Source organism: Etheostoma cragini, chromosome 2, assembly GCF_013103735.1.
Source record: "Etheostoma cragini isolate CJK2018 chromosome 2, CSU_Ecrag_1.0, whole genome shotgun sequence".
NCBI lineage: Eukaryota > Metazoa > Chordata > Actinopteri > Perciformes > Percidae > Etheostoma > Etheostoma cragini.
In genome coordinates this window covers 22,765,892-22,786,398 of record NC_048408.1, presented here as the reverse complement: position 1 = coordinate 22,786,398, position 20,507 = coordinate 22,765,892, and the positions used below count along the sequence as shown (strand labels likewise).

The window sequence follows — 20,507 nt, the reverse complement described above, 5'->3', positions numbered from 1 at the left end:
ACACACACACACACACACACACACACACACACACACACACACACACACACAAGCACACACACACACACACACACACACTGCGTTCAGCACCATGGACAGCAGCCACGCCGCCCTGACCTTCCTCACAGCTGTCATCCTCTTTCGGCTGCACCCGGGCTTTTAGAAATGCAAAAATATTTATAATAATGTTGTGAACAACATTTTATCTCCACCAAAAATACACCATGACTATATTTACATCACTAACAGGAGATATTACAAGACTCTGAATGGCATTTTATCAGTCTGCCTCATCGTGTTCCACCTGATCGATCTGTTGTGAGATGGAGTGAAATGTTGTCCCGTTTCCCGCTGTACTCCACCTGTGAGAACAGGGAGGAAGACTGTGTGTGTGTGTGTGTGTGTGTGTGTGTGTGTGTGTAAAAGATAGTATGTCCAATGCTGGGCTCGGCTCCAACAGAACACAAGGCAGAAATGAGTGCAGCCACTGAGCCATAGAGTGATTGATTACATCTCTTCTGCTTCTCCTCTATCATCCTATACTTCCAAACCTGCCACTGTTTGAACACATTGTGAGTGGACAGGTGCAGAGAGAGACGGAGCTCTTTCTGTGGACTCATTAAAGGTGTACTGTATAAAACCTTACCAAATTTGTGTGTGTGTGTGTGTGTGTGATTTATCCTCCTCAGTTCCACAATCTGCAGGAGTTGAGGCACAGTGCATCTCTTGCTAATAAAGTCTTCATCCAGAGAGACTACAGCGAAGGGACCACCTGCCGGTTTCAGACCAAGTTCCCCTCTGAGCTGGAGAGTAGGGTGAGGAGACCGTAGCCTGTGACTTTGGCTATAAAAAAATGTTGTGCTGTAATTATCTAACATGCCTATCTGACCATGCATGAGTTTGAAGGTGTATTTGGAGGCATCATAGTACTAGATTGAAAATACTGCAATGCCATAACTGATCTTTTATATATTAATGCCACCAATGAGTTGTGTAAACTGACATAGATATTGTTTTGAATCTCATTCTTTCGTCCATGTTAGAATGGAAAATAGTTGCAAAATTGAAAGCAATATGTCACAATCATTGTTTATCATGTGTTTTATCAAGAGATCGATCACCATCATATCTGGTGAATAGTATGTGCTCATCAATGACAAAAAAATTGGCATGATACTTTCCGAACTTTTACCCACCTTTACCGCTGTACAGAGAATTCATGTTGTGTTTGGAGTGGTTTAAAACACGTTAGCGTGGAGATTTGCAAAGACAAAGCATATAACTGAAAGGTTCCAGTTGGATTTGGACCTTAGTTGCATGCAGGTTGTGTTCCTGTCTGTTTTATCACTTTCACTGTCAATCCTAGCCCTGCTACTCATGACTCTGCGTGTGTTTGCAGATTGAGCGGACACTGTTTGAGGACACTGTGAAGACGCTGAACAACTACTATGCACAGGCAGAAAAGATAGGAGGCCAGTCCTACCTGGAGGGGTGTCTGGCCTGCGCTACAGCGTATCTTATTTTCCTCTGCATGGAGACGCGTTATGAGAAGGTCAGACTGGCAATCTCAAACTCTATGCATATTAATGGTCTTGGACGATGACTAACATGTCTGGGATTCTGCACCATTTCTCGTTTTTCTATTGTCTCTGTGTTAGGTGTTGAAGAAGATAGCCAAGTACATTCAGGAGCAGAATGAGAAGATCTATGCTCCCAGAGGGCTGCTCATCACTGATCCCATAGAAAGGGGAATGCGTGTCGTATCCTTACTCAGTGTCTTTGAGTGCATGTGCATTTGTACGTTCTGTTTAAGAAACCACACTCTAGCAAATTCTTAGTCCCTAACTCTCCCACCAGATAGAGATTTCCATCTATGAAGACCGGGGCTCCAGTGGCTCCAGCTCGGGGAGCAGCTCTGTGTCCGGCAGTACCGCTCGATGACTGGGTACTTCCTAACAACCACGTCCCCCCTGATCACTCGCAACCCTGCGGGAGAACTGAGGACAATGATGCTTCCCCTGTTCCAACACTTAGCACATACATCCCAAAGCTACGCTCACACAAAGGATTCACTTGCTTTTGACAAAGAAAGTCATGCTGCGCGTGACATGCCATCCCGGTGTTCATGCTTATAAAATGTGCTGCAGGAATCTTTTGTAAAGGAACAAGCATGCGCCGACACAGTCATGTTACCGTACGATCCGGTGTCTCCATTTCTCAGTGTGTCACTCTTATTTTAGCTAGTAATACTTTGTGTGTTTGTACCATTACATTACCTCAGCTTTGTGAAATTCTGTGGAGTTGAGAAAAAGATGAGAGAAAAAGAGGGAGGAACAAAATGTTGATGCACGAGTGAAGACCACAAGCCTCACCAAACCTCAGCCGCACCACACGGTCCAGATCAGCCCCAGCCACACTGCACCGGACCGTGGTAGACTGAACTCTACCGTCATCCCTGAACACCACACACTGGCATTAAAACAGGTTATCTGTAGCTCTAGCGGAGTTTCCAGAGTTTGGCAAATCTGCGTAGGATGTACAATTATTTGAAGGCATTGCAAACTTTCACCCACCAAGATAAACTGTACAAAGAACCTCATTTACCTCTGATGTAAACCATGCTGTTTGGTAGCAGTTGAATGTCATTTAGCCCATCCATGTATAATATGTAGCAGATCTTCCATATCACATGAAGCCTATATAGTCTCACACACACACACACACACACACACACACACACACACACACACACACACACACACACACACACACACACACACACACACACACACACACACACACACACACACACACACACACACACACACACACACACACACACACACACACACACACACACACACACACACACACACACACACACACACACACACACACACACACACCTTGGTACTAACCTCTTGGTTTCAATGAGTGAAACTAACTAATTAACTTCCTACATTTTTGATAATGCAAAAATACTATGCTTTACATGCAATTGTAAGTAGACAAAGGATGGGTCAAACAGTCTTCCTGAATCTTACCTTCAGTGATTTAAAATACATCAACCCTTCCTCGATTTCTGAACACATTTCCAAAGAACAATAACTGCCATAACTGGCTCACAAATGTGAATGTGTCTTTTATTTTGGTGACATTTTGTGCAACAACAAACTTTCGTACTGCGTATTGTTTGATACACATGCAAATACAACTGGTGTCAAATAAATACTGTTTCATCACAGATGCACAGAGCTCATCTTTTTCTTTGAAATATACCTGGCAGACATTTTACTTTTCACAGCAAAAGTACAGGTGTTTACACATTAAAAACGGCCTTGTTCCATTCAGATGTGCCAGTAAGCCATGATTGTAACCCAGCATGCACAGAAAACAGGGCTCTGCAACTTCAACTCCTATATGGAAAGCGGTTATTAAAGCTGCACTAATCAATATTTTTTACCTTAATATTGGATCAAACTCTTATAAACTTCCGTTAACTTTTACTCCGGCTGAGCTTGTTTGGATTTTATGCAGCTTTACGGCTTTGTTTTAGTGTTAACACCAATAGCAACTAGCACCGTTAGCAACTAGCTGTTAGCATTTAGCAGATAACAAGCTATGTATTTTTGTCAGGAGACAAACAGTGCCAAAAGATAGTGAACACTAGACTCATTTGTCAGGTGGAGTCGGAAACACAATTCCAATAAATAATAATGTTCTTTAACTGCTGGATGTGTAAATAAGCCAACACCTGTTGTGGCTAACACCTTAGCCACAACAGTTTTATTGGGTGATACTATATCAATGCACATGCTCATTCTACTGCCCCAAAGTAGCCAGAAAAAAAACATTGATCATGTTGCTTGTTTTAATGCTATTACACGTGTAATTACTATTATAAAATAATATTTAAAAGAAAATTAAAAACAAAACCTATTGAATAATGTACACATTAATAGTGCCTTCTTAAAGTTTTATTTAATATTTGAGATCTCTTTTTGTAATCTTGTCTGTGCGGGATTTCATTTAGCCATCGACTATGTGGACTATATATTATTCTATCCCCATGTGAAAGTGACTTACTGGATAATAGTTATATATTTATACTATACACAATAGACCTTTTTCTCAAAACACAAAAAACATAAACAATAATACACTTATTGATGGCTGTACATGGCATCTTACTGGGGTGCTTAAATGTTGCCAACCATAATGTTATTACTACCAAATGTGATGTTCCTAGTCACAAGTCAACATGGATGCTATGGAAAAGGTTTACAGTAAATAATGATTATGATTTAAAACGTATTGCATGCACTAAAAACATCAGACATAAAATGTCAGATTAAAATAAATTGCTAATTTGATGTTGTAACAAGCTTTGGTCGCACTTTCAGTTTAGTAGAAGATATGCTTCGGAACCCAGTTTTTTATTCTATACTTACAACATGGAGCTCCAGGTACACCCAGCTCACCAGGAAAATGCAGACTACAGTATTTCCAGATACTAGAATGTGGCTTCTGATTAAACAGACATGCTGTTACTGTACTGCATGTCACAGGAAGTCCAGTCTTACAGCAACTGCTTGTTCCAGGCTGTCTTACTGTATTGACTTTAGCATAAAGACTAACAAGCCCTGAGATCTGCCAGTGCAGAAATCACCATGGCAAACTGTAGTAAAACGGTCTTATAACAGGAGGCTTCAAACGTGGAGACTGAGGTGGAGCGGACGCCATCGTAAAACGGAGCTAACGCTGCATGGATGCAGGGACAGAATAGGGGAGAAGAACAAAGTGGGGCAGGAAAAAGAGGAAAGACAGACATCAGATTAAGACAACACAGTACAAATGGATGAAAATGAAGATGTAAAAAAAAAAAAAGGCAGAAGAGAGGTGCAAACAAGAGAGATAGACCTTTGTGAATTTCCAGCTAGTCTGCCAGCGTTCATATCTTGTTCTTACTCAATCATTTTCAAATGGCTGCAGGTTTTTTGTCAAAACTCAGTGGGTCTAACGTGCAGGTAGTTTGTGGAGTGATAAAACTTGTGTATGTGAGACCAAGGGAGTCACTTAAAGCACTCAATACCGATACGATTATTTTGTAGCTATGAAATGACAATCTGACCATATGTATTAGTAGCCGTTTATTTAGGGATTTTGCCATTACATTCTGTATACAACAACCGTTACCTAGTAATTAAAAGGTTAAGGAAAAATAGAAACACAACAAAATTAAAACTACTCATAGGGTAATGAAAACAAACAAGTACAGACAAAAAAAGAAAAGTATTTTAAAACGTTTAAAATGAAAATGTTTTCTCTAACGATGTTGTATTTTCTACAGCAATGTTTTGATTGCATTTGATGTGATTATCTTCACAGACCTGTAGAAACAAAAATTCAAGAAAATAGAAAGAAATTCGTTTTAAATGGTTTCATTGTTCTTTAAAAAAGTCACTTTATTTAAAGAACTGATTAAAAAGAAAATGTGCTTACCTGCACAGCGGCCATTCTTAACAGAAAAGCCTTTACCACACTGAACAAAAAGAAGAACAAAAATCATTGGTATATAACAAATGCTATCAGTTGTACCTTTTTAGTTGAGATATTTAGATTTTGCAGACAAGGGACTGGAAAGAATGTAAAAATGTGTTGTGTGTTATTTTCTGCTGTTATTTGTCATAAAACTGCTTCTAATTGAAGTGAAATTGACAGTGAGAGAAAAAGACAAAAGGCTGACTGTGGTGGGTTGGATACGTTTTTTAAGGCCTCTATCACAGACTACCTTGAACATTATAAGTGTTCATAATTGATGCCGTGGATAAATTCTGCGTACCTGTGTGTCATTGGCAAGCAGAGACACTTCCCCTTCTATGGGATAGGTTACTTCCACCACTGAGTTCATTTCACCAGGCTGAAGGGTTCGAGTGATGGAGCTGCCGTCTGGCCAGGAGACCTCGAGCACGGTCACCTCATCGGTACCTGGGAGACATGGGTGGAAAGAAAATCCCAGAGAATCACACAAAAGCAAAATATACCTTACAAAACGTTACATCATTTTCTGTGCGTGTTAGGACAACACATGATATTACATGTACTGTATTACATCACATGTGTTTTTTTAAAGCTTTTTTGGGGACATTTTAGGCCTTTATTGGAGAGGACAGCAGAAGACATAAAAGGGGAGAGAGAGACATAAAAGGGGACACTTTTAATTATTTAATTGTTTGTAGACCCTGGGCTGTCTACAGAGACCGCGTTTTTTTAAAGTGTGTTCTGGGACAGGCAGCTCGTGGATAGTGACGAGATGTTTGCTGTGTGTGACAACATATGCTGTAGCCTAAAACATGCGTGACATCGCTTAGAGCACCTTTAATACCTGCAATAAAAACAATTCAAATGTATATGTTTGAGTGTCCCATTTTATTTCAGTGTCATGGGATTATAAAGTGAGAAAAGGAAGTTACCTAAACCAAAGTGTGCGACAGGCTCCATCTCACACAGGTACCCTGAGCCTCCGTCGATGATGCGTGTGTGTGCTCCACTGTGACCGGTGAAGGCTGTCACCTTGGCTCCCCGGGCGAAAGATCCAAACCTGGTGCGAGGGATGACCCGCAGCCAGTTGTTGGATGAGCCCTGATGAGGTTTGACAGTTTAAGCACAAACCCACACACCCATACACCCATACCCACCCCCTCCACACACACACACACACACACACACACACACACATACACACACACACACCCCACACCTGTGTAACTTTGAAGACAGAGATTGGCTGCTGGGCACTCTCTCCATGTGCCAGCAGCAGGTCCAGCTGTCCGTCCCCATCGAAATCTGTCACAGTGCCTCCTGTCCAAAACAAACACAGCTTTCACTACACTGACCTCAATAACAACTTCACTGTGGTGTTTATCTGACAGCTGTGTCTCCGCAAATTTTCTCCACACAGAAAGGTAGCAGAGATGATTCACTTCTAGTTGTAACATTTAGACATTAGAACAGATGAAATTCTGTTGTCCAATGTCCTCTGTTGTGAGTTGAGAGACAGCTGACCTGTTCCTCGCCCCTGCGGCTCTGCAGCGTCTCCCACATTAAGCTCCTGGATCAAAGGGTCTGCATCAGCTCTCCTTGACACCCTGCAAACAAACACACAACCATCTTAATATAGCTAATAATGTAAACAATAATCCAGGATTTGTTTAACTGACATTTATTTGTGTAGTAGTGGGTTCTTTTTATGGGATTTACATAATAATTGAAATGTTACCTGAACAGCCTGTTAGGGGCGCTACTTCTATAAGCAATATTGTTGAAAAACACTTCAAGCTCCTTGTCGTTGTCAAAGTCGGCAGCGATAACTGTGCGAATAGGTGAGGGAGCTGAAAATCCTCCGGTGGCTATGTTCTGCACAAGAGAACACTGTCAAGTCTTGCTTTATCAAACTTGTTTAATCTTTTCCCACCTCTGTCCTTACCCGGAATTTAGAGTCGCTGCCCTGCAGGAAAAGTCTGTGTGGGCCGTTCCAGTTGCCATAGACGATGTCCGTCTTTCCGTCGCCATTGAAGTCAGCAAGTGCCACTCCTCTGCCATGCTGGTTCCGATCCTCCACACCTGCAGAAGTTACACAATGTTGAAAGCCTTGGTGCTGCTAGTGCTGGAATAATAATACAACGTATTTGGATATGATTTAGGGATGCACCAATCCTACATTTTCAGTTCTGATACCGCTACCGATGCCTGGGCTTTGTGTATCTGTTGATACCTGATACCAATCCCATACCGTTGTTGAATTAATAATAAACTGTATACCTTCCATCTTACACCTTTCTTTCACCCTGTGGAACAGACTAAAGGCACCAGGCTTTCCCAACTAAACCTTACTTTCCTAACTAAGACAAAATATAATAGATGTAATGAATTGAGTTTGCATGGTGCTTTTGGATGTGCTTGATTCTATTGGTAGTAGTGTACTTTTCAGTACTACCACCACCCCTCGAAACATTTACTGTGCAGACATTGCACACCAGAGCCGACACTCTAGTTGGTGTGGCAAGCGTTAAATATCTCCGCACAGCTGACTCTTTAGCTTGCTCCATGTTGCTTTACGGTTAAGTCAACTCGTCCAGCATGCGACACAGGTGCTTGCTGGTGAAGGACGTAGGATGTGCTGGGACGGAGCAAAAAAGAAAAACTGAATCTCGATCTGTTCATTTTTTACAATCCTCAGCTATGTTGTCAATATCTGGGCCGCTATCCAATCTTAATATCGGATCTGTGCACCTCTGATATGAATTTCCCTTTTTAAAGCCATCTATGTGTAGGATTTAAAAACTCCCTAGAGGTAGCATCAATAAAGGCACTCTGGCAGACAGCATTGTATTTTGGTACATTTTCAGTGTAATAACCTCAATATTTCAGTTACCTCCCTGGTCTCGTTTATTCAAAACCTTTCAACAAGAAACAAGAGTCCAAACTGGCGGCTTTATGAGGATGTACTTAGGTACAGTGGTGCTTTGACCTAAACCTTCAAATGCTCACAATGACATTGCTAACATGCTTATGCGTAGCAGGTACGTTTACCATTGTCCAAGTTTAGCATGTTAGCATGCTTCACACAACTTCTTCTGACTTCACCTGCTTCTTTCCTTCCTTCTGTTTCATACTGACCTGCCTGTCTGGCCACATCAACAAAGGTCCCGTCCCCATTATTCCTGAACAGAAAGTTGGGTCCGTTCTCGTTATCACAGAACACGTCAGACCTTGACTGGCTCAGGATTGGTCCGACCACCACACCGCGCCCCCCTGCACAAGGAGAAAAACGGTGAATGCTACTGCTGATTCAGAACATTTCAAAACATCACAGACTTCCGCTCTCCAACCTGAGACTCCTGACCTGTGAACTTGTTGACCCCGGCCTCGGCTGCCACGTCAGACAGAGCGATGATGCCCTTGGTGATGTCACTGGCGGCCTCATCCATCTCTAAGAGGGCGTGGGGACCGATGTTGCCACTGGCATAGTTGGCCACGTAAACTGAGTAACGGCCTGTTCCCTGCAGAGCAACAACAGGCACGAGAGTGAAAAGAAGACTTTTTTGTTTTTTTTGGGGGGGGAACAACATGCAGCAAAGGGCCGCAGGATGGAATCAAACCCGTGGCCGCTGCATCAAAGACTAAACCTCTATATATGGTTGCCAAGTGAGCTTCTTTTTGAAAATGTTTCGAGGGAATTGTAAATTATTGAGAAACAGCATAACAAATGAGTAAATAGAGATCAAATTTCATCAATAGGTTTACAAAGTGGGTTCACTGACCTTTCGGTCAACACATGCAACCGAACGTCCTGCCATGCCATTAGCGACACCACGAAGCACATTGTTCGCGTCCCCCAGAAGATCTTCAAAGCGGCCATTCCGAAACTTGAACAGCTTGTCTGAATAAGTTGCCCGTCCTACATTTAAAAAAACACTCAGTTATAATAGGGAAAAAACGCCAATGCAAAAATACAAATACAAACATTGAATCCAGGTGTTTTGGGCTTGTAATAAGTAAAACAAATATGCCACCGGACCAAGTAATCATTGACATGGTAAGATTTCTTGAAATAAGATATCTTAATAAGAAGACAACATGATCCATATTTTACAAATAACACAGCATTTTAAAAACCTTATGAGAAGTTAAAAATGCTTGTTTCATCTGAAATTCGAGATAAAGCTAAATGTTTTCCAGACTCTGTCACTTAACCACATATTTAAGATTCGTTGTCTAAATACAAGTCCCTTTCTCTCACTGAAATATGACTTGTTAGGTGATTGTGTCTTATTAAGTGTTATTGCATTTAATTTAACTGACTAGAAATTAGATGACTATACTTGGTAAGATATACATTTTTTGAAGTGCATTCAGCTTCCGGAAATGACTTGCTGGAGTAACAATTGTTGACAGAAATATCACAAGAATGCACTATTTACCAGAGTAGGCATTGTTTGTGTTGAGGAAGTAGATCTCCTCCCGTCCATCTCCATCCACATCACAGGCAGTCACTCCAATAGCATTTCCTGCTCGGTCCCTCAGGGCGTAGTATGGAGAGTTGCTGTCATCAACAGCAATGTTTACCAGCCTGTTTAGAGTGTGATTGTACTTCAGCACCAGGTTGGGCCCATTGTACCTGAGGGGGAACATCACACACATTTGTTTTGCACATAGAAGAATTTCTATGCAGGGAAATGAACATATGAAACAAGCTAACCATTTTTACACTCACCCTGCCACAACCACTTCAAGGTCTCCGTCACCATCCACGTCGGTAACTGCCATTCCATAGTTGAGTTGCGTGGGATTGTGCAGACTGTCAGGAGGAAGTATTGTCTGTGTTACAACCTGAAGCATGGGCTCCGAGCCCTGGGCCTGGGACTGATGGCAGAGTCCAAACAAAAGGAGCAACAGACCTGAACCCCACATAATTTCAACCTGGTGGAACACAGAACAGGACTGGGTTGTGCATTTCAATTTATAATGCAGATGATGCACACCTCTTTTGTATGAAGCAGGGCAGACATGCTGATGATGGGCAAATACATTGTATAGAGATACTGTGCATAAGTAACGCATTTACAGAGGAACACCACCAATTCAAGTCATCAATTTTACACATCAAAGTGTACAAAAAGCCTACATTTTTGTGAAGGGATTCAAGTGATCATCAAAAAAACTAAAATAAAATATAGAGAAATAAGTTAAGAGTCATTAATTATAATAATAAGTGAATAATCATTTTTAAGCCACACTACACATTAAAGTTTGAGGTGTTTCTCTGCAAATCCACCAGTAAACACCATTGTTTTTTCCCATTTTGAGAAACGTAATCCTACATTTGACAACAAATAATCTAGATGCTTGCATAATGTCCATAAAACCAACATGTTTGCATCTGTATACACGGATTGATTAACGCTCTGTTAGTGACATTTTGAGGATTTCTTGGTTAACTGTTGTTAAAGATGATGCACGATATATATCCTAGCACTGATGCCTATAGTCCGCTTCCCTTTTTGTTTTTACTTCTTACCTGACAGTTCTATCAGTGTATAGAGATCTGGAGATGATCTGACTTCGCTGCAGCGATGTGAGGGCACAAAGTGCCGTTTAATATATTAGTCGGCAAAGATTCTCCACCTTACATATCTTCTGCTTTTAGAAATTACAAAACATCTTGTGTAACTTATGTGAAGATTGACCAATCAGCAAAGAACTGCATGCCTAATTACAATGTTGACCAATGGCTGATCTGTGCTTCAGTGCGCGTGTCTGTCAGATGCGGAAGTCTGCGCTGTTTGTGGCGTTGTGTGCACAGCTATACAAATACATTAGTGCGATGGCACAAAAAGAATACATCCAAGCGACAGCACATTAATAATTCCTGCCGGGGTAGAAATATTGACATATAAAGACGATAAATATTCAGATGTATAACCAATTCGATAGTAAACAAACGTATTCACCGTCCAGAATGGTTCAACTGCAGCGCCAAAGGAACGCTATCTCCCATAAAGCTTTGCGTTTTCCTATGCTTGCGTCATTAGTGCGACGAAAATCTGTAGCAAGCCTTCTTTAACTGTCTGTGGTATTGTCGGTATCAAGCTAAACAAAACAAACAGGGGGACGCCGACAGCGCAACCGTAATTACAAATTATTCTGTTAAGGCATGCTTTTGAACGAAATTAATGTCATTATATTTTAATATACGTCGATATTAATTTAGGTTTATGTTCTCAATAAATAATTATTACAACCTCAGCGAGTGGAAGTTAACTGAGCGGAATTGGTAAGCTAACGAGCTAACAGCATCGTCGCGTTTAAGGGCTTTTAGTCAAATTTATAGAGTAGGGAAAAAAATTACCGAAAGGGGTGATGTCAGAAAGTGCTTGATTTCTGACGGCAGGCCCTTCACTATTTTCGCTGCATTGACTCGTGTCCTGTTTTCTTTCCCCTATGTTCCAGGTAACGCTATTTTTTAAACCTAATTAAATAATGGAGTTGGAACAGGCAACAGAAGACTGCGCTCAAATCCAGCAAACACCCACAGCCGCTCAGTCCAAGAAGCCCAGTCAGGGTCTGTATGTGCCCAAGCAACGACTTCATGGCTCCAAAGAGAAAGCTCAGACTCAGGGAGAAGTAAAACCAAGACCCCGGCCTCGCTACACAGACAAGGCAAAGAAAAACGCCAAGAACAAGAAGGACAAGGCTGGAGCAGCGGACAATGAAGCGTCTGTTGAAGGAGAAGATGGAGGTAAGACAGAGAATGGGGATCCTGATGTGACGGATGAGCCCTTACAGGATACAGATGTGCCTGTTAATGGTGAGCCTGGCTCCACCAATGTGAAGGCAGATGTTACCTCATGGGTGGAAGAAGCATCTCCCCAGGAGGCGGAAGGGGAAGAGGAGAGTTGGGACACCTTGTTCAATGATGATGGAGATTGTCTGGAACCACACCTACTTAAGGAGGTAGGAGCTTGGTCTAGGTGGTAGACCTTTGCCCTAAATGCCCACACACTCATTTGTTTATTTGCATGCAGCCCGATTCGTTTTTCTTATAGTACACTTAAAACACTTCCAACACAGCAGAAAAACCCAATTGTCCTTTCCCTTTTCTTCCACCTGTTCCCATCTGCTCTCACTCTCCTCTCTTCTTCACTCATCAGCTCTCTTTGCAGGAAGGTAGAAAGAAAAAGTCAAACCAGGAACCCAGGTTTGATTACTACAACATGGACCGAGATGACGAGGACGACATCGACCTCACGGAGGACGAACTTGCTCACATTGTAGAGATCTACAACTTCCCAGCAGAGTTTAAGACAGAGGACCTTCTCAAGTTATTTCAGTGCTACCAGTATGTGTAATTCAACAACCACTCCTAGATTAGCTTGTCCTTGCTGCATTTTAAGATCAACATTGGAATCCTGACTAAAGCACTATAATAAAAGCTCAGAGAACGTGGTATCCCAGGTATTAAGGGTCAATGGTCGCTGGGTGAAGTCCCCATACCATCCAAAAATATGGTGGTGAACTGGTAGCTGGAGAGATGCCAGTTCACCTCCTGGTGATTATTATTATTATTATTATTATTATAATTATTATACTATTATTATTTGCATTTCACCTGAGAGCCACAAGACACAGGAGTAAGAGTTTTATCTTCCTTTTTAGTTTTACATCAGTTTATGCATTGTTGTGTGACTATTGACTCGCTGTGTTCCAGAGAGAGAGGCTTTGACATCAAGTGGATTGATGACTCTCATGCCCTGGGCCTCTTCTCAAGCCCCATAGCAGGTTAGTGAAGTGCTGCATCACATCAAAGGCAATCTTGGAACCCATCGGCCATCAGCCGGACAGTGTTTTAGCTTCCAGCGGCAACGGCCAAATATTTCGGGGGTTCCAGTGAAGCTTGCCGAATACCTTTTTATAACACATTTTAGCTAAATCCTCGTCCGACGGCCACTGATGGGTTCCGAGATGCATTTCGAGGTCGAGGTCAAACTTTACTGTCCCAAATAGGAGAGGTTGGGTGGTCAAGTTGCAGCCACACAAAGATACACAAATCAGTCATCAATCAATACGTTTCGCCTTTTTTACTCTTTCCACGGACTGTTTACCCGCATGAAACCAAAGCCTGCTCAAACGTGATTGGTCAGTGTTACTCAGAGTACAAACGGAAACAAGAACTTTTCCAATACCAAAGTCTTGTCCATTTGCCTACAGATTCTGCACTCATATACAGAAATCAGTTTATAGAGCTTACATGATGGGCGGTTTAGGTGGGGAATACCTAACAACACTATCCTCTGCAGTAAATATTGTTGTGATATTTTTTTACCTTCCATAATGGGACAAAAAAAAAGTAGAGTCTGGTGGAAAAACATAAGATGAGTTAGGTGAAGCAAAGCTATTGTATGATATTGTGGTGAGTTGTAAGAGGAAACACGTTTTGACATGATTTTACAAATGTGCTTTCTCAGTTGTTTACGAAATATATTAAATAACATGTAGACTGTATTGAAAAAAAAAATAGTTTACTGCCTGAATTGTTGGTGTGTTATTGTTGCATTGTATTTGACAGATTTTCCCGCCTGTGTAATTTGTTTCTTCTCCATTTTCAGCTCGTGAAGCTTTAAGATCCAGACACCCACTGATGAAGTTGCGACCTCTTTCCAAATCCTCCTCTGCCATTAAGGCCCAAGCTCGTAGCTGCTCAGGTACAAATACAGCCGTGTCCCTTTCCAGTTCTTTATCAATTTGGCGTCCCTAGCTCACATATTTAGAGACTAATATTGTGTTTACATTATTCTTTTCTTCCCATCCTCAGACTACCTCCTGCCTGCTAAAGAGAGACCTCAGACGAGTGCAGCACTGGCTCGAAAGCTTGTGATCGGTGCCCTCGGTATAAAGAGCAACCAGACAAAGGATCAGCGTGAGTCAGAGCGAAAGAAGCTGCAGGAGGCGAGAGGTACAGTATTAACAGAGATGTTATGTTCAGCTTATGATTGAGTTTTTATACTCAGAGCCATGAGATGCAGCTCTGGTCTCTCTGCATGTAACCTAGATGTTTGAGAAGCAGCCTTTTGACTGAAATACTGATCTTTATTGCATATGTGAATAATGGGTTTAATATGTTTCAATGTTAAGTAAAGCTGTCATGGTATTGATTTTTTTTCATACCGCACAAATTTGTGAAGTCATTTAGACTGTTGCAGCTACCACCATAAAACATGTTTTAATTTCAGCTGTTTTAAAATAGTTCCTGTAGTAGTCTGTTGTTTCGGCGTTGTTATTAAGAGGCTGACATTGGAGATGGTCCGACACCATTCTTTGCTTCCTGATACCGATTCTGATACTTGAACTTGCGTATCGACCAATAACGAGTACTGATCCGATACCAGTCTGTCAGATATTTTATTATGTTTTAACAACTGTATACTGCTATCCCTGTATGGATGTGGTATGATTTCTATCTTTGTCAGTCTGGCTCAGGTTCAACTCTTTCCGAAACATGAACAAACACAAACAATGAACGCTGTAGAACTTTCTTTTTTCATCCAGTTTGACAGTGAGTCATACCAGAAAAATAACATAAATACACTACTTTAACGTAGATTTTCTTTAGGGCTTTATTACGTGGTATTGGATTGGTGCATAAACGCCAGTAAGCCCAATACCAATACTAGAGGCATATACCGGAGGCGATAACAATACCGGTAACATCTCTAGCTGACATTGCTTTAACATTGGTCTGCAGCAGAGCATCGGATTGGAAGGCGCGCGAGTGGGATGGTTTTGGATGGTGCGCAGAGAGGATGTTTCATAAAGTTGGAGCGTTACCTTACCTCCCGCTCTGGTACTGCTGAGTTCTAAGCATCGCCGAGCCCTGCCCAGGCTCACATTGTACATGCAAATGAAGGCGCCCAATACCCAGAGCCGGCATCTGGCGGACCTTTTGCAAGTGTGTGAACAAGGAGCTCGTGGCCCTCGAGGGAGGGCAGCCGCCATTTCATAAATACAACGCAGCATGGGGAATAAACCACTCCGTGAGGAGGAGTGGGAGATTCTGGACCCACCACTCCGCTCACAGGCATTCAGCAGTCCCGCATTAATTATTGAAACACAGATAGGTTACTGAACACTGTTTATTGACAGTAACACGCTTGCAAGAACAAAAAAAACGGAAGTTAAAAGCTTGACTAAGCATTGGGTGTGACGTAAGCGTGTCACCGAGGTAATGTGGTAAGTTCTTATAAAAGAAACCATGTGTTCCCTTCACTGAACAAATAAATATACATTAAAAACAATAACAGTCCTTGTTTGACCGTCGTAGTCTTTGCATCACAAGGTTTCCACCACAAGTGGGAGCTGTGTAGTTGATGCAAAGTTGCTCTCCGTCCACTGCTGCACAGATCCTAACGGGTCCATAATCGGTACAACTCCATGTCCCTACACAGATGGAACATAAGTATATAGGCACAGAAAACCACAAATGGCTGTCCACAAAAGAGCCAGTCAGGAAGTTAGGGCCTTGAGTATAGAAAACTAAAAAAGTTTCTTTTGTTCTTACTGCTCTGCTCTTTATGTAAGATCACAACACGCACAGTGGAGCACAGACGTGCATCATGTGCTGAACATTGTGTCCTTGGAATGAACGCCACGTTAGGTTTTATCCAGAGATTAATTAACCGGCAGTCTTCAGTCTGCCTCAGCTCCTTACTTCCCTGACGTTCTACACATTTAGAGCACCAAATAAACTTAGTCTTGTTTAGTTAAGGGCTTTGGCTGATTGATATGCTGATCTGTGTCTTTGTGACTTATTTTTTTCAGAACAAAAGCACCTGGCAGCCAAACAGAAGGAAGATGCCTGGGAGGGAAAGTGACTGAACAGAAAACTACTGTTTTATTTCCGTTTTTTGTTTTAGATTCCTTGATTCAGCAGAGGTTAAGCTCTGTTTTTCTCAACTGACCCCTCCTTCCTACCAACACACTTCCCAGACATGTAAAAACTTTTTCCTTCTTTTCGTCACTGTCCTTTACCAGCCGTTACTGACGGTCTCGTCATCCACCGTCCGTTGGCCTTCCGTTTGACATCCGAGGAGAGAGTCCTGGTAGTGCTCTCCCTCCTTTATGTTTGTAGTTTGTCCATGCAGGGACTGTTGCCTCTGTGCCATGGCCTGGGCTAACACAACCGACTCACCAGGGTTTTCTTTTATATTTCGTAAGGTTGTGACCACAGTCTGTCGTGAAGCACCCAGTCTAACCATTTGGCTTACCCAATTGACTAGCTCTAAGGTGTCATGTTTGTCTTTATAAGGATTGTTTTATGTGTTTAATGTGAGCGAAGCAAAAGCTTTCTGTTGAAGGTCCTGTAATATTAAATTCCATCATGATGATCACTATACTATATATGAACATAGTTGAGGACCTGTTAGCTCGTCGTATTAAACATTTTTGAGAAGTGACAAGCCTCCAAATAAGTTTCATGGCTGTTCTGTCTGTTGAATCCTAGGCAAATGTATCTTCTGTTGGGTGCACGTCTGTACACATTTTCAACAAGAGGAGTCTTGTTGTCTAAAAAAGAATTGTTACAGTTCATTGTGATCATACGTTCTAAAGAATGTATTTCAATCTAATAAGCTTTTAGATGACATACAGATTTTTTCTTTATCTTGCTAGCTAGTTAAAAAAAGTATTTTGGGGGTTATTTTGGAGGGAAATAAATGTTGTGAATACTGAGACTTTAGACTAGAGGAACCCTGCCTCGTCCATGTGTAATGTGTCCGTCCAGTAGTTGAGGCAAAAAAAAAAAAAAGTGGTCCTTTCCAGTAATCTACATTTTTAAGACATTGTGCAAGACAGACATTTACGGTGCTAGTATATTTGAAAGCTATATCTAAACAATAAGTAGGATTCGCTCTGCACACTGACAGAACTAAGCTCAGCATACTATTGAGTAGATACAGAATTTTAGTTACATACATTTTCATTCTGAACTATTTTCGTAAAATAAGTTGTTGATTAAGTGAAGTTCAACTCCAGTTTTTGGGATGTATCTCCCCTCCATTTTAAATGTAATGGGATCTATTGTTACAATTCTGCAACACCAGGGTTTATCACAGCTCTTTCAAACTGCTTTGGATTATAAAACAAAGTGGGGTTGTCAATCTCAACATGCTCTTATTCTTTGTTCCTAATAAATTTAGATTTTGAGCATTTTACTAGAGAGCGACAACGTTTCCCATTTCATAGTCATCTTTAATAATTCACCTTCCTGAAACACACACATCCAGGCTCAGGAGACCTTTTTTGACCGCTGGGAGCAGCTGCTTCCTCTGAGCCTTCACCCGGCTATCCTCCGACCAAATGACACTGCGTCTTTTTCACCTCCTCAGACACAGAGCTGCACATTTGTCATTTTTTCTTATGCAAAATTATTTTCATAAAATGTGCTGCTAACTTCTCTGTGCTATTGATAGTGGATGATATGTTAACACAGTATTCCAACATGTGTCATTTGTGTTTCAAACATGTTGCCTGCAGACAGCAATTTATTAAAATAATTGGGAAACTCAACTCTACCGGTACTATATATCCATACACCAGTCCTAACACCATTACTGCTGTAAGGAACCCAGTTTGTGTAACAGTTTAGCTCATTGGCTGTGGACGTCTGAGACACAGTGCCACGTGGCTCACAGCGGGCTAATTAAAGTCTCGGAGGAGGCTCCACTACTTGTTCAGTTTTTCTGTTAATTTCTTTTAAATCAGTAAGTCACAATGAGCATAATATAAATAGTCACACTGCTCAAATACATCTCTACAGCTATTCATCTTTCCAAAGTGCCCTTTTTTCCAAAGATGAGTTTGCATTAGGAGTGATGGTTTTATGTTGTTTGTTGTCATCAGCACATCATACATACTCATACATTATTAATTTGTTATGGTTGTTGAAATTGCATTTGGCAGCATGTGTTTAAAGGGTCTTAGGGATTAGAGAAATACTTTTTTATGAAATGGGTTAGGTGTTTAAAAAAACAATTGTATCTCATAGTTTTTATTTATGCCTGCTGTCACACAATTATGTAATAAGTTATGTAAACTTTTCCAGGAAGTGAACGTAATGTAAATGATAATATGCCAAAACGATTAGTTATTTAAAATGGTTTTGTGAATTTGACTATTTACTGCTTTATTTCTATGACATTCAACAATAAATGATCATATAGTTTGACTTTTGACTCACTCACACTGTCATTCATTTCACATTTCAAAAAACAATGAGATAAAATGAATGTTTTGTCATGTAAGCTTACACTTTTTGCTTTTTTGATTGTGGGTTCTCTTTTTAGTGATCAGATCATGTATTAATATTAAATGCTTTTCTTGTCATTCTTCGTAAAGCATTTTTTCATCTTGATATTTTTTTTTTATTGTTGAGGTCTTAGTTGGACTCATTGCACACTTGACTACATCTTCCATATAAAACCAAATGTGGACACATTTTTATAGTGAGTTTGCCAGAAGAAACGTGGACCTCCCTGAGCTCTGTTGTTCTTGCAGCTGAACTAGATTGTAGCTGCTCTTTACCATCATCGTGTGAGATCTGAGCCCTGCCTATAATCTCATACTTTATTGTGGCTTCACGAGGAGGTGATGTACCGCAGAGCAGCCCGCTGGGTGCCTCGCACACAATCATTAGATCAAATACACAAACACGAACCACTACTGAGCAAGTAGTGGTTCCAAGTGCCAGCTCTGCCCTAGACATGCTGCATGTCATGGAGCAAATTTAATGTGAGGCATGGTCCAAATGAAGCAATAATCTAATGTCCCACCACATTAAAGGACTCTGGCGGTGTAGGGTGGTGAGTGTCCCAGCACCAAGCACAGCCTGCAGTCACACCTTCCATCACCCTCCTAACTTTAATTCAGAGCTTTGCTTCAACTCAACTCAAACTGATATATGAGCACCACCTGAACAATAGTATTATAATTGCATTTATCTGCATTTATCTAGTTGAACTTACAAGCAATAAAACACACTGTTCTTAAATTCAACACATTTTAGTCTTTTATTTTACTTGGTCTGGTATGCCTGTGACCAGTAGGGTAGCTCATGTTAGCTCATGTGAGCTAATTTAGCTAACGTTAATGGAAGTTTATGTTGCTGTATAACGGACATGACTGATCCGGTTTCCTGACTTTGTGACTCTTCTCCACGTGTCCCACTGATACAGAAGCAGAGCACTTTAGCTAAATGCGAGACAGTAGTTTAGCATTTAGCCAAACTGTCACTCGTAGCCACAGTGGCCTTAGAGGCCAAGCAATTTAAGTAGTTCTTTATTCATAGACTTCTTTTAACATATCCACAAAATGATAGTATAGTCATAACATTTAACAAAACAGTAGCCAGTAATAGCCAACATCAGCAGTCTTCTGCCAATTTAACTAAAAGTGTAATTTCTTTTAAAGTTTCCAACATTGTTTTGGAACTTTGTATAACTAGTTTGATTTCAATTTGTCCTTTTACTTTTAGAAAGTGAAAATGATATTCTTCAACTCATAAAAGGGGAAAAATAAGAGCAAAGTAAGCAACTTATTTAAAGTATAGCCTATGTAATGTGACAATGGGCAGCTGTGAGAGTTTCCACAGTTTGTATGGGTTCATCAGTGGGAATGAGGTTGGAAACAACCATAAAATACGGGTTAGCCCAGGCTCCTCTGGGAAGGGATGAGAAACCCAGGCGTTGTTGAAGCTTTAATCTTTTTCACTGTAGATCTTTATTTATTTATTTATTTTAAATCTGATGAAGGAAGCAAAGGAGTAACCATACTGTTGTGATGAGACAATCAAAATTGCATAATGCACTGTTAAACCTGCTTGCTGCTGTTATGGGTAACTTGTCCTTTTGTTATTTATTTTTCCTACATTGTCAGTTAAAGTTATCGTAGTCCCT

The 20,507-nt window shown here is 41.0% G+C and overlaps 3 protein-coding genes across 5 annotated transcripts; 2 read left to right on the top strand and 1 right to left on the bottom strand.

Moving 5' to 3' along the window:
- The first annotated feature begins 91 nt into the window (after positions 1 to 91).
- Positions 92 to 2,665, top strand: golga7ba (golgin A7 family, member Ba). Its single transcript, XM_034883771.1, has 5 exons — positions 92 to 130; positions 690 to 815; positions 1,400 to 1,552; positions 1,659 to 1,760; positions 1,858 to 2,665. Exons 1-5 carry the CDS (start codon positions 92 to 94, stop codon positions 1,939 to 1,941), a joined length of 504 nt encoding a protein of 167 aa, XP_034739662.1. The 3' UTR covers positions 1,942 to 2,665.
- A 2,473-nt stretch (positions 2,666 to 5,138) lies between these two features.
- crtac1a (cartilage acidic protein 1a) lies at positions 5,139 to 11,573 on the bottom strand. Of its 2 annotated transcripts, none has more exons than XM_034895874.1 (14): positions 11,510 to 11,573; positions 10,277 to 10,482; positions 9,984 to 10,180; positions 9,324 to 9,460; positions 8,906 to 9,062; positions 8,680 to 8,814; positions 7,487 to 7,623; positions 7,280 to 7,416; positions 7,066 to 7,148; positions 6,761 to 6,861; positions 6,474 to 6,642; positions 5,843 to 5,988; positions 5,503 to 5,542; positions 5,139 to 5,390 (listed from the first exon to the last, which is right to left on the bottom strand). In XM_034895874.1, the coding sequence occupies exons 2-14, from the start codon at positions 10,471 to 10,473 to the stop codon at positions 5,383 to 5,385; spliced, it is 1,644 nt and encodes a 547-aa protein (XP_034751765.1). In that variant the 5' UTR covers positions 10,474 to 10,482; positions 11,510 to 11,573; the 3' UTR covers positions 5,139 to 5,382. The 2 variants fall into 2 exon arrangements, with proteins under 2 accessions (XP_034751765.1, XP_034751763.1); XM_034895872.1 differs by lacking the exon at positions 11,510 to 11,573 and adding an exon at positions 11,081 to 11,340.
- r3hcc1l (R3H domain and coiled-coil containing 1-like) lies at positions 11,515 to 17,692 on the top strand. 2 transcript variants are annotated; one of them, XM_034896270.1, is made up of 8 exons: positions 11,515 to 11,608; positions 11,645 to 11,668; positions 12,010 to 12,516; positions 12,714 to 12,901; positions 13,271 to 13,341; positions 14,169 to 14,264; positions 14,375 to 14,515; positions 16,378 to 17,692. In XM_034896270.1, the coding sequence occupies exons 3-8, from the start codon at positions 12,043 to 12,045 to the stop codon at positions 16,428 to 16,430; spliced, it is 1,023 nt and encodes a 340-aa protein (XP_034752161.1). In that variant the 5' UTR covers positions 11,515 to 11,608; positions 11,645 to 11,668; positions 12,010 to 12,042; the 3' UTR covers positions 16,431 to 17,692. The 2 variants fall into 2 exon arrangements, with proteins under 2 accessions (XP_034752161.1, XP_034752170.1); XM_034896279.1 differs by lacking the exon at positions 11,515 to 11,608 and having other exon boundaries at positions 11,640 to 11,836; positions 12,013 to 12,516.
- Positions 17,693 to 20,507: the final 2,815 nt, after the last annotated feature.

What these genes read in the sequence shown, in the direction of transcription:
- golga7ba (XM_034883771.1), top strand. Translation starts at nt 92, where the DNA reads ATGGACAGCAGCCACGCCGCCCTGACCTTCCTCACAGCT. An exon ending in CCCTGACCTTCCTCACAGCT is followed by an intron (nt 131 to 689) that starts GTCATCCTCTTT and finishes TATCCTCCTCAG; the next exon opens with TTCCACAATCTGCAGGAGTT. An exon ending in TAGAAAGGGGAATGCGTGTC is followed by an intron (nt 1,761 to 1,857) that starts GTATCCTTACTC and finishes CTCTCCCACCAG; the next exon opens with ATAGAGATTTCCATCTATGA.
- crtac1a (XM_034895874.1), bottom strand. Translation starts at nt 10,473, where the DNA reads ATGTGGGGTTCAGGTCTGTTGCTCCTTTTGTTTGGACTCTGCCATCAG. An exon ending in TGATGTGGCCAGACAGGCAG is followed by an intron (nt 7,624 to 8,679) that starts GTCAGTATGAAA and finishes TAACTTCTGCAG; the next exon opens with GTGTGGAGGATCGGAACCAG. An exon ending in GCCCCTAACAGGCTGTTCAG is followed by an intron (nt 7,149 to 7,279) that starts GTAACATTTCAA and finishes GTTTGTTTGCAG; the next exon opens with GGTGTCAAGGAGAGCTGATG.
- r3hcc1l (XM_034896270.1), top strand. Translation starts at nt 12,043, where the DNA reads ATGGAGTTGGAACAGGCAACAGAAGACTGCGCTCAAATCCAGCAAACA. An exon ending in AACCACACCTACTTAAGGAG is followed by an intron (nt 12,517 to 12,713) that starts GTAGGAGCTTGG and finishes TTCACTCATCAG; the next exon opens with CTCTCTTTGCAGGAAGGTAG. An exon ending in CCAAGCTCGTAGCTGCTCAG is followed by an intron (nt 14,265 to 14,374) that starts GTACAAATACAG and finishes TCCCATCCTCAG; the next exon opens with ACTACCTCCTGCCTGCTAAA.